The sequence below is a fragment of the Triplophysa rosa genome, linkage group LG23 (genome assembly GCF_024868665.1).
Source record: "Triplophysa rosa linkage group LG23, Trosa_1v2, whole genome shotgun sequence".
NCBI classification, from domain to species: Eukaryota; Metazoa; Chordata; class Actinopteri; order Cypriniformes; family Nemacheilidae; genus Triplophysa; species Triplophysa rosa.
In genome coordinates this window covers 10,036,634-10,053,880 of record NC_079912.1, presented here as the reverse complement: position 1 = coordinate 10,053,880, position 17,247 = coordinate 10,036,634, and the positions used below count along the sequence as shown (strand labels likewise).

General features: G+C 39.1%; 1 protein-coding gene across 1 annotated transcript; it reads right to left on the bottom strand.

Moving 5' to 3' along the window:
• Nucleotides 1-4,524: 4,524 nt before the first annotated feature.
• On the bottom strand, nucleotides 4,525-17,204 carry LOC130547067 (alpha-2-macroglobulin-like protein 1). The gene is made up of 36 exons (XM_057322717.1): nucleotides 16,928-17,204; nucleotides 16,109-16,295; nucleotides 15,707-15,863; nucleotides 15,515-15,567; nucleotides 15,295-15,315; nucleotides 14,091-14,259; nucleotides 13,931-14,015; nucleotides 13,736-13,853; nucleotides 13,458-13,563; nucleotides 13,266-13,375; nucleotides 12,953-13,120; nucleotides 12,646-12,876; nucleotides 12,438-12,501; nucleotides 12,199-12,344; nucleotides 11,951-12,100; nucleotides 11,641-11,853; nucleotides 11,480-11,558; nucleotides 11,291-11,411; nucleotides 10,958-11,183; nucleotides 10,461-10,587; nucleotides 10,047-10,168; nucleotides 9,713-9,764; nucleotides 9,266-9,349; nucleotides 8,962-9,138; nucleotides 8,514-8,595; nucleotides 8,255-8,411; nucleotides 8,014-8,088; nucleotides 7,465-7,627; nucleotides 7,167-7,357; nucleotides 6,786-7,001; nucleotides 6,346-6,464; nucleotides 5,897-5,987; nucleotides 5,743-5,811; nucleotides 5,549-5,651; nucleotides 4,934-4,984; nucleotides 4,525-4,767 (listed from the first exon to the last, which is right to left on the bottom strand). Exons 1-35 carry the CDS (start codon nucleotides 16,996-16,998, stop codon nucleotides 4,941-4,943), a joined length of 4,347 nt encoding a protein of 1,448 aa, XP_057178700.1. The 5' UTR covers nucleotides 16,999-17,204; the 3' UTR covers nucleotides 4,525-4,767; nucleotides 4,934-4,940.
• Between the last annotated feature and the right edge of the window lie 43 nt (nucleotides 17,205-17,247).

The window sequence follows — 17,247 nt, the reverse complement described above, 5'->3', positions numbered from 1 at the left end:
AGGCTGAAGATCGGGGATGGACACTGAAAGTGTTCCCGGTGGAAGTGGGCTATAGGGGCTTTGTTTCCAATTCCAGTACAAGGCTGCTTAAGAAAGTGGGAATCAGAGGACAGGCCCAATGGACGATAGTCAAAGAACTTGCCACTGTTGCTGAGGGAAGCAGCCACTGCCTGTGGTTGAAACGGAAGGACGCAATATGGGCTGCCAAGTGACCCTGTAATAAAAGGGTGTTGTATTGTTATGCCATACGGGACCGGGGGCACTGAGCTTGCATTAACGGAGCCAGTGGGGCTATAACAGCCTTAGCCAACGGATTGGCGCGTATGGTTGCGCTGATTTTTGGTAATGTGTTGTATTGTTATGCCATACGGGACCGGGGGCACTGAGCTTGCATTAACGGAGCCAGTGGGGCTATAACAGCCTTAGCCAACAGGTTGGCGCGTATGGTTGCGTTGATTTTGGTAATGTGTTGTAATGGTATGCCATACGGGACCGGGGGCACTGAGCGCGCATTAACAGTGTGGGTAGTCGTGGCCTAATGAGAGTCAGACTCGTGACCAGAAGGTTGCCGGTTTGATTCTCAGGACCGGCGGGTAACGACTGAGGTGCCTTTGAGCTGCAGTGATAGCTGCCCACTGCTTCTGGTGTATATGAGTTCACGACTTGCAGTGCGTGAGTTCACTACTCACTGGACGGGTTAAATGCAGAGGTCACCATAGCTAACAAATAGGTAACTCTCAGAGGACAGGTCCAGTGGAGGATAATCAAGAACTGTGGTGCAGAAAGAAGAAGCCAATGGCTGTGGTTTAGGCGGATAGACAAAGCATGGGCTGCCAGATGACCTTGAAACAATGCGAAACACACCCAGGTCTGATCAACCTGCGGTGGGCCTCCCTTGACTGAGGGTGTCTTGTGATAAAGGGCCGAAACACCCAATGAGGCTGAGGTGCACACCTGATGATGTGTTGCATTGATGGGAACCATACAAAGGGCATTATCAGCAGCACCTCACCAAAAGGCATCTTTCACCCAGGATAATGGATGTGATGAAAGTGGGACACACAACTCGTGAGATGTATCTCTGATAATGGCAAGGAAAGGTAAGTATGCTATGTATTTCCATAATCATTTATCCCCCAAACACAGAGGATGCCTACCCGACAAACCAGTGAAACCTCAGACCTCCTTTCCTCTATTCATATTCTTGACTGCTTCCCCCTGTCATGCATATGGCCTATTGGGTAATTCAACTGTGCTGAAATAGTGGGATTATAACACCTAGTCCTATTAAGCGAATCTGAAATACAAATACTTTTAAACTGAGTATAAGTGGGCCTAACCAATGATCTAAGAATTCAAGTACATGTTTACCTGCAAAATATTATATTTTATTTATATAGCACGTATCATAATTTTCATTGTTGCAAAGCAGCTTTACATGCATTATAATTACAAACTTAATAATGATAATACTAGGGGAAAATTAAAGAGAGTATATGGTATTAAGATACATGGTATTTTTGCAGGTTTTTCTCTATGCAATGTACAGTACACGGATGAAAATTAACTGAAATAAATGCTATGATTGTCAGAAACTGTCAATAATTCAATTGAAGTATGTAATCTAGGTATATTATTACTTAAAATATTGTTATCAGGACTGGGAACCTAAAATTACGATATACCAGAACAATTTGCAACAATACCAAAACGTGCGGAAACGAATATATTTGTTAGAGTATGTTAACGTGCATGTATATTGTTGAACTCGAGTTATATTTATGGATTAAACAAAATCAGCAGTCTCCTAGTGAGTAAGCAACTCCCAGTGAGTGGCAACGGTGGCAACGAAACAAAACTCCACCATATGTGGGGATGTACATGTGTATAAGACTGTGTATATGCTGCAACTACAGAGAGAATAATTATTGTAAACTGTAAGTTTCAACGGAAATAGCCGGGCTGGTACTGTAAGTGAAAAGAGGAAATAACTAGTGGGGATAGAAAAAAAAGATATTTAGGTCTGTCCAATATTATTCTGGTTGTGGCTGTAGTTGTCATCAGGTGGATTGCCCATCATCACAAGCATCTGGCTTGACTGGGAGAGCATCAGGCCAGAACCAAAGCTTGGACCGATGACCTCTGGTCTTTTTTTAACCTGAGGATGGTACATGAAAAACAAAACAAAGTGATATTAGCGTAAGCGGCCGCTCATAAAAAGTGTAAGAAAGTTACACACTATGATAGGTGTGCGTGTGTGTGTTCAGTTCCGACAAGCTAACTATATTGCGGCATAGACTGCTTAAGGTGAGTTAACAGTGTTATCGGTGAGTGAGGTGTATGTAAACTATGTACTGTTGATCTCTTTCAGGCGAATTCACCACTTTGTCCAAAGATACTAGTAGTTTAAAGAAAAAACAGGATAAAGAGAAAAACAGTCTTTGTATGACAGAGACCTGTTGAATAGTATTCCAACCTGAAAACGTTACAATGGGATGGTAAAAGTAGTCATTCATGTGCTATTGTTTGTCTACCCAAATGCATTGATGCGCACAAAAAAAGAGCAATACTATGAAGCTTAAAAGAAGTGCCAAGTGGCAAGTGTGTGTCCTGTCATTCTCTCTCTGGAAACACAACTCATTACCTTTCCACTCAGTCAGAACCTTTAACCCAGAGGAATTTAGATTAGGGATAAAGATTCTTTTATAAAGACTGAAAATCCTTAAGGTTAATAAAAATAATAATACATTTATTTTGTATAGCGCCATTAAAAGTTGCTTTCTCAAAGCGCTTCACATCAGACATCACATCAGGTAAAACAACACAATTTGAAAAAACAACACAACAAAAAGAAATTTAATCAAGTAAAAGCAATCCTAAAATAAAACTAGTGAATTTGCCTCCCTGATGTCAGCCGGGAGAGAGTTCCAGAGCTTAGGAGCATATGAGGAGAATGCTCCATCACCCATGGAGCGAAGCCGTGTCTTGGGAACCACTAAAAAACCACACTGAGAAGAGCGCAAATTTGGACATGGGGTGTGAGGCAATAACAGATCAGACGGGTACCGAGGAGCCAGGTCGTCATGCAAAGCCTTAAATGTTAACATATTTTATAATCAATACGGTTTCTGACAGGGAGTCAGTGTAAAGACTCCAAAACAGGAGAAATATGATAACGAGACCTGGCGCCTGACAGAATTCTAGCAGCCGAATGTTATACATATTGTTGTACCATTACTTCTATCCAGTAAACAAAAATACAAAAAAGTTATGTCTGTTACCAAGGCCGGTGTTGGCAATGTGGAATTTATAAAAAAAAGTTTGTGAATATTCCATTCCAAAAATTAAATTAATTTAGATTACTAATGCACTTTTTATAACTCAGCAGTTGCAAAGCAGCTTTACAGCGAACACAGTACAGACAGTAAAGATAAGGTATAGAAATATAGGAAAAACATGACTATTACCTATAGCCAAGACTGTTATGTCTAGCTGTTGCCCATTTACTGTATGTCAGTTATTTTTATGGCCGAAATCATTCATTTTCTAGTACATAAAGGCACACACTGAAAACAGTCTGTAAAACACCTTTTTATTGTGATTAAATTGGAAGAAAAAAAAGGTGTTACGTGTCTTGAGTGCGTCTGATGATAAAGCACAACACCGAATTATGTTACTGAATCCACTGAACCTTGAAAAACATTGCAGAACAATGCACAAAGATGTCTCAGTATACCAGCTTCCAATACCAATAACTTAAACGGGAGATCTTCTGTACACAGACCCTGAGCACAGTCTGTGATGGAAAGCCTTCATGTTGTTGCATATTCTCCCTGTGTCAGTGTGGATTCTGTACACCTAGTACCTTACCATACCTAAACACACTGGAGATAAAGACTGAGGTGAATAACAATGTGATTAATAACCAATAAAAACATTGACTTAATGCCACTACACTAAAGGGGCTGACTAACCAAAATGTCTATAGAAATGTGCTACAGTAAGTGTTTGTGAAAGTTATTTGGAGAAAATATGCTATTAAAATTACACAATTTATATTGCGAATCACCATTTAAAAGGTCCATTTAAACAATGTTTGATTTTTAATCATTCCGTAGTTGAAGGCTACTTGTGCTCTCAAAATACATTGTTTGCCTGACTTTGTAAAGCTATGCCGTACCATGTTAAACGTGCAAACGCTCTAATGTTCAGCAGTCCTCTGGTTCTGACAAAACCCTTGATGTCATAATGTGAACATTTTAATTTCCTCACTGGTTAGACAGTTTTATTTCTTTGCATTACGAAAACAATACATACAATGAAGCATTCGAGCTTTGATATATTTATATCAAATATATTTAGTTAACCCTCTGACTTTTAAAGCTCTTTAGGACAGAATTTTCTACTTTTGAAATACAAAAAATCCTGTCATTCAAAAATGTATTACATTCAAGGCTGATGTACTAAAGTTCAGATTAAGTCCAGCCAATGCATGTTGTAATAAATTAAACTACAGGACACATGTTTTAGAAACAGAAACTTTAATAGCACCATTGCAATCATCGGAATCATTTGAGGTCATGAACTGTAAATGATCAAAAGCCAGATTTATCTACACATGTAGCACATCATATATTCTGATTTTAAGAAAGTCAATATAAGAAATCAAGCGACCGTATTGATTTAATCTTTGATCTTGCATCTCTGATGAAATGAACAGTCACACCACTGAATAACACCTCGATACTCCAGTGACGGCACTTTCATCTAAGTGAAAAAGACTTGATTTATACACATTTTTATTAAAAGTCTACAGCGATGAAGCATTAAGCATGAATTCCACATTTCTTTGGCATTCAATTTTTAGAGCTCATTTCTTAAAAATGACAAATGGAATTCTTAAATATGTTTAAAACTGTCAACAATTACTTACAGACACATTACTTGACACATGGGGAGGTGTACTGCTTCACAGCACCTTCACCTAAAAAAAGAATAAGGACAACTTGCTTTAAACCAAAAGCATATGACGTCTACGTCTTTGTACAGGATTTACAAAAACAGGATTTCTTTAGAGTAAAAGGAATTGCATAATCAACTTTAATTATATTAATGGGAAAGTGCAGACGCTGACAAAATTTGATGCAGATTCCATAATTACAATAAACTTTGGCATCTTTTTTTGAGGCGTAAAACCCCTTACAGAAAAGACACAAAATTCACATGTGCAAAAACATGATCACATGTGAAATGTGTTTTTGGAACATTTTGGTCTGAATTCCACATGAAATTCAGACCAAAATGTTCCAAAAACACATTTCACATGTTTTTTGCACATGTTAAACACATGTTGTATACATGTGAAATTCATGTCTTTTCTGTAAGGGCCATTTAAAACTACTACATTAATTGTTCTTGCAAGATGAAATGCATGGTTTAAAACTGTTTTTACCAACTAAATTTACAACCCTTCAAGCATTGCTTCTCACTTAAATATTTTAGATTAATTTTCAAAATAAAAATAACGTTTGTGATGTTAAAAACATACTAGTCTTGTAGTAATCGTAGACAGTGACCACAGCTGGTTTCAGGTTCTTCACTACTACGTTCTGTAAAAGCGTCACGGTGAAGGATTTCTCCTCCTTTTTCATCTTAAAAGAAAAAGACACCTGATGTTCATATCAATTATATTCACATGCCGAAAATCCATCTTAAAATCCCTCAATTTACATTTAGACTTACCCCATCTAAATACAACATGACATGTCCTTCATTCTGCTCCACAAGTTTGATTCTGGAATCCTGCTGAAGCTATAGACAGAACCCAATGAGAACATTATAACGCTGCAGAGCTTGAGAGAGAAAACCAGACTGAAGGCCTGAAAGTGTCACTCACAGCTTGTAGAGACGAAGAATCCAGCACAAACCCAGACAACAGCTTCACATCAATGATCACCATGTTTGTCTCTTCTCGTGGACCATTATATCTGTAACAATATCACCAACAATCACAAACATGGTTCAGTGTTTATGTGGCCTGATAAACAGCAAACAAAAGGAATTGTTAGGGGGGTCTGTTCCCGTAATGAGGGCTTCAAAGGTCCTTTATGGTCTAATATGCTTATTAAACCTGGAAAATATAAGCCACGGCCTTGTAAATTACAGTATAGTGATTTAATGAATGTTTTTTAGGCACTTATTTAGTGCCTTAACCAAGACAAAACATTGCCCCAAATACACAGTACATGTGTATACTGTTATTAATTAGTTTCATTATTTATTAAACAAAAAAAACGCATTCTAGACTTATGAGGGCTACTCCATGAATGAAGTAAAGCTGCTCACCTGACAGTAAAAGCTAATTCAACAGAATAAAACCGTTTCCTTTCACAAGTTGAAGTTGCATCAGTTAAGATGCTGAAGGCCAAGGAGTTAGAGGGCAGGACATTGTAGTGCAAGGCAAACTGAGAGAAAACAAAACAGAATAACGTGATGAGCAAGGTCACATTTAACTTTTTGTAGGTGAACAATTCCTTTACCAGCAACAGAAATCATCTTGTGATGAAATATTATATGACATCTAGACACAGGACCTGAAGGAACTATTGAGATCTGAAGATGTGAACTGCCCATTATAATTTGGCGATACGAATTCATTTCTCTTCTGAACACATTTATAAACCCATGGCATGAGGGTTAGTCAATTTTTCATTTTTGGGTAAACTAGATCTCCAAGTTCATGTGAAGCTCGTCAAAAGAGCAACATATGAAAGCATCTTCCTAACCTGCACAAACACACAGCCCTGGCCTCGTGTAGCGAGTGTGAAGTTTCCTGTAGGCGGCTGCAGCTGTCTCTCCTGGTAAAGCAGTCGGTTACTCTGGTTGACGATGAAGTTGTATTTCTGGTTTGAGGGGGAGGTCACATTGACAACAACGGTTCCTGTTGGACTGTAGGTGGCAGCACTGTATTTAGCGAGTGCGTGGAGGGCCACCACAGTGTCCTGTTCATAGAGAGCGAGGAAGCCAATCACACACAGTCAAAACAGCATAGGCCTACATATTGAAACACTAGGTTTTAAAGTGGTTACGAGTTTACACCCTTGGACGGAGAAGCATTGTAGTTGAACTACGAATGAATAAAGTGTCTTGAAATAACATTACTGCACCTGAGAAGAGGAGAAACCTCCAAAGGCATTTTGCTTCTTGGCCAGCCAGTGCACTATGGTAGCAGAATAGTCCAGCTCAAATGATGGCAGTGTTGGTCCAGAGAGAAGCGCCAACAACACGTATGAAGTCATCTCTACATCTAAAGAGCCTGTCAGTTGCCCATTTGTCTGAGTCCAATATCGCCCAACCCCTGAAAAGACAATAAGAGTCCATGAGACTGAGGACATTTGGTTTGTTTTCGTATTCAGAAAAATTACTCCTTTAAAAATATATGTTTTATTCAGAGCTGCATGGCACCATCTCTCTTGACTCGATTGTCCAAGTTGGAGATGAGCATCTGTCTCATCTCTTGGTCTCCAGCCAGAGTGAATGTGTAGGCGGCCAGGGCAATGAAGTAGGTGTTGTCAAGGTTGCTGGAAGCTTCCTTCAGACAAACAAGGCCTTGCGTCACCATGGGATCCTTAAAGAGCATGCAAAATACAGTCAGATCTCTTTAGTACAATATAAAGTCAGACTTCTGCACTTTGAAAAGAAAACGTATCTTTGTAAAGTACACTTCACAGTTTAGCTATAGCCTACTTTAGGGTTTGGGTTCAGTTTAAATCATCTGGATTCAGTCAAATTTAGAGCACTGTATAGACAGTGGTGTTGTATTCAACCATGTTTACAGATAGTAGACAGTAGGGTTGAATCTCTATTTGCAGCTACACCGCAACCCCACAATCAACGCAAGCAATATGAATAGAGAAGCTTGTCAAAATGGGTGTCAAGTTTTGTAATACACACACTTGTTTGGTGTGCCACAGGCCTTGAATTTATCAAGACGTATGGAGTCTTAACACTCACGGTTGTTGTCATGCCCAGTTCCAGCAAAGCTGCAACGATGTATGCGGTGAGAGTGACATCATCACTAACACCTCCCTGTGAAAGAAACAAGGCAGAGACATTAATATTGTACATCACTCAATGTTGCTGCTGTAAAGAACCTTGTGTGGTACTTAAGGTGTCCGTTTTTGTAAAGAATAGCTATAGTACATTATTATTATCCTATGAAATTTAAAGTTGGCTTAAAGGTTTCCATTCTTACCTTCATGTCGTTGTGGTAAAGGATGCCCACTGTTATAAAGCACCCATCGCCCTGCTGGTGCTGACCCAACCAATTCTTTGCCTGATCGATGTTCGTTTCATCTACAAACACATACTTCTTTGCCCCTCTGAAAATCTTCATCACATATGCAGTTAACCTGAGAACAGGAGTAATACAAGTTTTCAAAAACTAATATTTATACTTTGTGACTAGGTTGCACAGAAAATATTACAGAACTAGATGCTTTTTTTAAACAGACCAGGAGTGCCCAGAAGGATCACTGTTGCCAAAAGCGCTGTAAGATCCATCATCATGTTTGTAATTCAGCTGTGTTTGGTAGCCTGTGAAAAGAAAATGAACATGACAATTGAAGAGCTCCTACCGAAGACTCAAAACTGAGTATCTGAATATATGAGTAAGTAACAGTAATATTCAGAATCTGAATTTTTTTTATAATTTTCTATTAAAATAACAGATTTGTATCATTTATATACAATATGATGACAGAGGAAAGTCTTCCAGGAAGTTCAGTTTGATGTGAATTTACTGTATTTTCATGTGCAACTTTGCAGAGCATGCCATGGCTGGAAAAGTAATTATAGACTAAACGTCAATGAAATGATTTTGACCCTTTTCTGTCTGCCCAAATGTTGAGGCGACTGTATGAGGCATACTCTCTAAACACAGAACAGTCTTCGTTTTCTCACCAGTCTCCAGATAGGTTTTAGCTCGTGCCAAAATGTCAGGCGTGAGCAGTCCACTGCTCTCCAAGTACTGAAGGATGTAAATATTGGGTGCAAAGTTCAGCATGTTCTGCTCACCACAGCCGTAAGGCATACGCAACAGATCAGCGATGTTTTTTAAAGCATGACTGATCAGATCACCTGTGGAACAAACAGTCAGGAGTAGAAATGAACTCATGTCCATACAGTAAATAGCATGAGAAGCCAGATATTTATTAATACTTCGTGTATAAACATGTGAATGCATAATCATTTACATTTAACTCACCCAGTACAGTGACAAAGCTTTTTTCAGAATCCTTGACAACAACTTCAGGGAGTTTAAGAGAGACATTTGTGTTCACTTGGTTGCCTAATAGAAAATTAAAAAAGTCAATGATGCGTCTCTCTTGCTTTGTATTCAATACGGTGAGGATTATCAGTTGACTTTCGGACTGAGCGTAAAAGGAATCTCAATTTTCAAAACAGCATGAGTCACTGTCGCACAAAACACAGCATAACTACAGAGAGTTTAAACTGCAGTTTCTATTTTAGTTCATTAATATGATCACGTTTATTAATATTTGTACTTTTGTAATTCTCCATTTGGAGGTGGAGCTTGATTCTAAGTCAAACTTTAGCATCAAATTTATTTGTGTTAACTGATGCCACACGTCAATAGCTCATAAATTGTATTGAACCTGGAACATTTAAGAGTGACATAATTTTTACTAACCTGTTAAACAGATGAGTTCATTCTGAGTGATTATCTGTTTAACTCCCTCCGCCTGACAAAAAAACAACTTCAGTTATTGTGACAAAAACAAGCAAATTTGATACTTTCTGAAAAATAAATTTTATTGATTACTAAAACAATTGTGTAAAGACTTTTCTTAACGGTCTAAACCAGCAATATTTCCTTGCCATTAGTGTAGGCTACTACACGGTCAACACAATGGCTTTGCTCAACAATAAGTTTCTTATTTTAGAACACCAACAAACAGCTTTATTAAATAAACCAGGACGCTGAACTCCAAGGCTATAATGTTTATGGTTTCAGAAAGGCTCACCTCGACCAGAAACGACTGCACCACGGTGTCAACACGGCGTCCTTCTGGCACGGTCACCACCTCATTCCCACAACGTTCCTGAGTCTTCACGGTCTCAGCTCTCACCGTAACCTTCACCGCTCCTGTAAAATACAAGTACCGCACTGTCCTTACCTGGATATATTCATTTTACTGTATATGTTAAAGGAGTAATTCACTTCAAAATTTGCCTTTCCATAGTAGGGATGTCAAAGGGGCAAATTTTAGAGTGAAGTAATGATTCAATCATGGTAATTTCATGTAATGTTCAAAATGTATAGCCATCAAATGCATGGTGGGGCATAGCAGCATTTATAGAAAATGTGTACTGGCAATCTTGTCAACATAAAACATGTTTTGTTGGTTGTGCTCATGTAGTCAATGTATTGGACTTACCCAGAACAGATGCTGTAACCGTCCACTCAAAGGTTTTGCCCTCTTCTGCACAAAGACATTGAGTGTAACTGCAGCCATTACAAGGCAGAGCTGAGAACTTATCTGAATTTTCCAATGTGACCTTCACCTGTACATTACAACACACAGAGATGTTATTCTTTTTACAGATTTTCCACGTAAAAGGAATTTACAGATTATGTATTTTTGAAATAGTTCAGTTACAGAAAACTGCAAATTTAGAACAATGGGGAAACTAAATTTTACAGGGAAAACACCATTAGTTTATTTTTGAAGTGGTCGAAAGCTGTAAAATTACAGAAGACAGCCAATAGCCGGGAAAACTATTTATTATACATCCCTATAGCCGGTAATTTTGTAGGAAAAAGTTATTTTCTAGTATATTACGGTCACTCCAGCTGTGTTTACAGAATTGTTTTAGTGTATAAAACAGATTAAATGCGAGTCCCGTGCAGATTTTAATTATTAGGGCGACTAACCATAATACATTTGGAGAGGTAGTTGAATACAGTGGCTTTGAGTGTGAGCTCTTCTCCACGGATAACAGAGTAGGGGAGCGTGAGGCTGACAAAGAACGGCAGAAAGGCAGTGAGAGCAGTGCTGGGTGCCACTCCAAAACCAACAGAAGATGTGCAGAAAGCATCTGTGGCCCATTTAGTGATGGTGTCAGGAACAGTCTTCGTAAGAGGAACGGATCCAGACCTCCTAATGAATAAAAACATACTGCTTATGCAATTATACTTGGATGAGCAATTATTTGCGTTTTAGAAAGGAAAATGATGTATAGTAACATTAGCGTGAGCTATACACACCCCACAGGCACAAGATCCCATATCCAAGTTTCCGGAAAGGACTTGCGGATTAGATTTTGAACAGTTTTTTCCACAGGCGGACCAAACGCCATCATTTCATTTCTTACATTGGGTTGAGCATCTGCGTCAACAGTTTGATCAGATAGTAGGAAAGTACCGAATTTCAAAAACAAAAACGAAATTACTTACCCATCGCTGGCCTCCTATAGTCATAACAGTAAACAGGTTCTTTCACATCAGAGTTGGTAGCAATTTTGACTCCAATTCCCTAGAAGCAAGCATCACGTCTCATTAACTGGATAGTGAATAATGATAAACAACCACTGAAACGGGAGAATATGAGATCTTACTTTAAAGGTACTGTATGCATCGTTTCCATTGCGATTAGGGTAATAAATGAGTGAAGGTCTTGCCCTCGCCAGCATTGGGGGGCCAATTGGATCCCTCACCAGCACTGGGGGGTCAATTGGATGCTCGTCTCTAGGTATACAGGGATCTTCATTATATTCCGAGACTTGGTATGGGTAATCCCCCAACATTTGGACTGGTAACATTCCAAAAACCTACAGATTTCAAGTTAATATACAAGATGAATTGACACTGCGAAATCAAATAGAACAATCAAAAGGTTTAAATGTTCATCCGTTACATAGGTCTTACAAAGGCAGCGTTGAGTTGAGCCTCTGGTTTTAAAAGCAGTACGCTCTGATCAATGGACCTGATGGAGCAAAGGGAACCAGGCTGGGCTTTCAGGTTTAGAGTCGTTGTGTCTTTAGGCATAGCCATGGAAGATGAGAAAGTTAAGGACACCTGGAGCACAGATACACATTTATCATACGTGAAGGATTATTGAAAAAAATATATTAAAGATGGGCATTTTAAATGCGTTTCATGAGGCATTTATGGACCTTGTTTGGCAAGCATTGTTCAATGGGGTAGTTCCAACTGTCTGCTACGGTTTCTCCGTTGGGAAGAAGTGTGTACACAATCACCTGGGCAAATGGAGACAGGGCTGTGGTCTTTTTTAATGTGAATGACAATTTGCCTTTGTTTTCTGTAACAAAGGGAAGAAACGGTCAATGAAAGCAACTGAGGTTCTTGGAAATTACAACAGTACAATATGTTTTCTGTATGTTTTATTTCTTACCCATTTCAAACTGCACGTTGACAGAGACACGGCCATTTTGAGCCATACTGCCTTTCGAGAAGACCTGGCACACACAAGGTGGAAAAATATTGTGTGAAAGTTTATGAAATGCAACCAAACATTGTTTGACACTTCCAAAAGCAAGGGACATTGCATTGAAGGTATAGATTTAGTGTTATACAGTACATGGATTTAGAGTTAAACATACCATGTAGAAGACATCCAGTGTTTTCTGTCCCTTTTTCAGTGCACTGCCCTGAATGATGTAACTGGCCTCAACATTTGCATCAATCGCACAACTCAACGGGTTTAGAGTCAAAATTAACTTTAGAAAACTTTTGCTTTTGGAGTAGAACGGCCTTAACGAGAGACTGCCTCCATTATAAGATATTGCTGCAGGCCAGAAACCATTCTGGAGTTTATCCTCAATGTGGCGAGCCTAATGTGAATGAATAAATTAATAAATGACTGAGTGACACACAATGTATATAATGGTTGAACAAAATAGCACCAACCTGTAAATAAGCAGGTTGACTTAACCAAACGGTTGTGTCTAAAGAGAAGTAAGCTGTGCCGTTGCTGTCTGTTGTAAGCGTCATATTCACACTTATGAAATCATAGTTTACAAAGAGATACACTGTTTGACCTTTCAGTGGTTTGTTGTATACATCAGTGACCAGAACCTGTCAAAAAAGCATGTGGAGAAAAACATCCACATTAAAGTGACAGGACCACATCACAAGATCAAGACTCTGTATTTGTAGCAAAACTGAGTCTTGACTACATCTTGTATTACAAACTGGCTGCAAAAAAACATGATCATCCAACCTTTCCCCCATAGGCAATCCCAGGTTTGTATACATCTGCTGCATCAACAAAGGAAACTGTGATAACGTCACTGCTATAAGAAACTCCAGCTGAACCCTCTACAGTAATCCCTGGAAAACCAGAAGAACATGTTGCATTAGTCCTTTTAGGACAACTCAAATGGAGAAGCGCAGTTTTGTTTGATACTCTTACCTGTTCCATCCTCTTCTACTTTGTAATTGATTTGGAAATATCCTCCTGGACTCATGCCATATTCACTCAAATTTATTACTTGTGAAGCACAGCCGGTCTTGTCGGTCTAAATGAAACAAATTGACATGAAGTCTAAATTCTTGTATTCACGTTACGAGAAGCTTTTCTATGCGGTTTAGTGAACAGATATTTCTTGTGTCTAACTGAGACATTAATTATAATTTATTTTCCTGATTCAGTCAGTTTTATAATGACGTATTTTATAGGCTGTAGCAAACCTTTATGACATAAGTTCTGCATGTTTTAGGTGTGCTTTGGCGATACCAGTTATAACTATAGCTTGTTCCACACACTTCAGCAGTCACAGACCCCTGCACGCCCTTCCCATACGTGTATCTACAGAAAAAAAAGATTGCAGATGTAAACTACAAAATAAAAGGTCTCAAATCAAAATTCTCTACAAAAATGCTTACCGAGCACAAATGTTTAGTATGAACTCTTTGTTCGTGGGAGTTAAAACAGGGGGAAGATTCACGTTGACTTCAAATTTAGGCAGAACTACAAGAAACAGAGGAGAGGAGTTTAAAAACAGGACAAATTATGAAACTTTCAAAGCTGATTTCTAGTTCTAACCATATCCTTTAATTTCAAAGTATTGTGTTGTTTGTTGGTTCTTCTCATCCCATGCAGTGATGACGTAGTTGCCCTCAGCAGCCTGAGGTGTCATGCGGTGGAACAGATCTAAAATGCCATCCCTGGTGGTCCGATTCGTCCACTGACCAATGCGATTCGATTTAGGATCCTAGAGGTGGCACACAATGAAGAAACCCAGTGTAAAGAAACTGCAAACACCAAGAAATAAATTTGTATGTAAAAATGTTTCGGTTACGAATGTTCCCTGATGGAGGGAATGAGACGTTTTGTTGAGATGACAGTATGGAGCTTTGAACTAGAGAACCCATCATCTCTGTTGTAATCCAAGGGACATAATGTCTCGTTCTATCCTTTAGGGAACAGAGGTTACAGTCGTAACATACGTTTCTGTTGCGGTCTCTGGAAGTTATGTGGACAACCGCATGGGGTCCCTATATGAAGCGCCACAAAGCTGAACCGTGTCATGACCTCAAGCAGAGCGACACTGGGTGGTAGCAAGTCATCACCTTGAGCTTGTCGAGTGATGAGGCTCTTGCCATCGGCAGTCACAGGTGGTGGCATTCCTTCTCCAAGTAGCGAGAGCATAATAAGAAGCCCAGCATCGTAAGGGACACTGGGATGCACTACCCCCTCTCCTGAGGGAGTGTGCTACAGGGAGCACATCCTACGGCAGGGAGAAAACACTTGCATCCATGTGAAAACACTTGCAATGTCTAACAAGATTAAGGTAATGAGAAAGAAAGTCCTTCATTGGGAATCGGCCAGAAGAGTTGTCATCAAAAACAAAGCTCTGAGAACCAAGTCTAGTTTGGCCAGTAGGGCTTAAGGGAGCAGCATGATGCTCCTCTTACCTGACCTTGAACAGGCTTAATCCTGCTTGTCTGTGCCCTTGGTCAGGGAGTACCAAAGTGTGTCATGCTTTCCAGGGAACCAGACTCTCAAACCAATGGTAAAGCAGCTTTATGTCAATCAATGCCGATAAAATTATTTTAGAGGCTTCTGGGACACATGGCATCCTTGGCATGACTCATTTTAAAGTCAAGTTCATTGGCCTTTTGAAATGACGATCAGAGATCATAGGTTCTCAAGTTCAAACCCCATTGTCACCTCAACATAACGTAGACTAAACAACTAGACTGACAGAAATGGAACAGACATATGATTAAAGGATTTTATACTGTACCTGGAGTTCTACTGTTTGAAACTGAAAAGCAAAAGAAAAAAATGTTTAGTTTGATCAATGGTATTTGAGTGACAATGCTTGAAGCTCTGGCATAAAAGCCATTCAAACTCTGACCGCACTTTAACATTACTTAATCCTTGCTTCATCTTACTGTTGGCCATTACAGAATTACTGACTATGCTACAGAAAAAAAAGGTTATAGATATACAATTCATTTTACCTTCTGATTGCGAGTCAAGAAATTGAAATCCAAAGAGACTATGCGAAATTTCACTGGGGAAGACAATTGTAAACAGCACATAATCAATAAAGTGAGAGTAAACTTGGTAATATGAACAAACAGTATGCTGTTAAAAATCACATTTATTGATATTAAGAGTTAAATTGCCAGTGCTACATAAGAAAACATTACCGGTTTCTCCTGGCTTGTAGATTGGCTTGTCTGTTTGGATGAAAATGAGCTTCATTGGAGGCTTTATGAGAATCTGAGTTTTTTTGCTGAGCGGTGTTGAAGCTCCTTCAATTTTAACATAGACAGTTGCCACAGTGTCTACAAGCACTACAGGGACCTAAAAGATCCAAGGCAAGGAACAAGAAGAGCTTTAAAAGACAAGTGTGTTACCAACTCTTGCTCCCAGAGAGCCACTTTGCTAAATGGTCCAACCAGGCTTCCAAATATACCAATATAGGGCTAAATGAAACTTTATTAATCAATTATTTTTGTGTATTCTTTTGAAAATTTCTTACTAAAAACACATGACATCCAAAAAAGGGAAGGACCACAACAATTTACGGTAATGTGAAGTACACTGACCTGGAAAGGCACACACTTGTAGAAATTACTTCTAATGGAGTTCTCTTTAAGAATGGTGGACACAAATGCATTATCTGAGCTCAAGGTTACCACTAAAGAAAGGGTTGTACTGGGCTCATGGATATGAGCACACAGAGTCTCGGTTGTGCCACTCACTGCCTGAGAAGTGACTGCCACCAGGTATGTGCTGAAAGATAAAAAAGAAAACACTGCTTTTATAGTATACAGTAACTGTTTTAAATGAGCTCTATTGAGGAACTGTATTATGCTTGCATTACAGAGCAGCTCTCTTGGCTCACTGAGTGACTGTGCAAATGAAAGGCTTAAGAAAAAGAAAACGATGCATATGCTAACAGGTTGATGCATTTCAACTAAATGAATGAGTGAATTAAAAGGCTAAACAAAGCCTTGTGAAATGCATACAACTATAGTTATTCCATATTATATACACATATAGACCACTTCAAAAGATGTTTAGGTACGCGCATGTTAATGGAATGGCGTTATACTGTTCATGACTTTGGCACCTGATGAAAGCTGACAGATAAACCTGGACCTTTACGGTGTCCAAAAAAGGTAGAAAACCTGTCACTGGGATGGTGCCCTTTATAAAAAACCTATGTACCATTTAGATACAAAAATTTATACACTTTATTTATACAATTTGTATCTTTGAGACATTGATACTACATGTACCCTTTAGGTGCGAAGTTGTACTTTTTCAAAGGGTAGTGCCCCAGTGATAGCTTTTGTGCCTTTTTTGACTGTAGTAGTCTGCATATCTGCCAAAACGAAAATGATAATGATAAATGTTCTTACGGGTCAGTCGCTCCACATGTTGAATCATATTGTAGCAGCAGTAGTGTCAGCAGTGTAACCAGCGCCCGCATCTTGAGCTGTTGGTTTTGCGGTCTCACACAGATTTGGTGCACAGTTTATACACCTCTGCCTACTCCCTGTACCCCACCAAAGCAAAGAAACTTGAGCAACTGGTAAGAGGAGTTGAGTTGGATGAACTAGATTCAACCTGCAGTAATCCTTGCTCCCATGTTATGATTCAGGAGTAAAAATTAAACCGTTAGCCCAGATCAATTATGACAGCATTGACTCACTAATGGTTCTGTTTGCCCTGCCTTGTT

Coding starts and splice junctions, on each gene's coding strand:
- LOC130547067 (XM_057322717.1), bottom strand. CDS start 16,998: ATGCGGGCGCTGGTTACACTGCTGACACTACTGCTGCTACAATATGAT. Junction 16,296..16,927: donor ACATGTGGAGCGACTGACCC/GTAAGAACATTT, acceptor TTTATCTTTCAG/CACATACCTGGTGGCAGTCA. Junction 13,376..13,457: donor AGTAGAAGAGGATGGAACAG/GTAAGAGTATCA, acceptor CTGGTTTTCCAG/GGATTACTGTAGAGGGTTCA.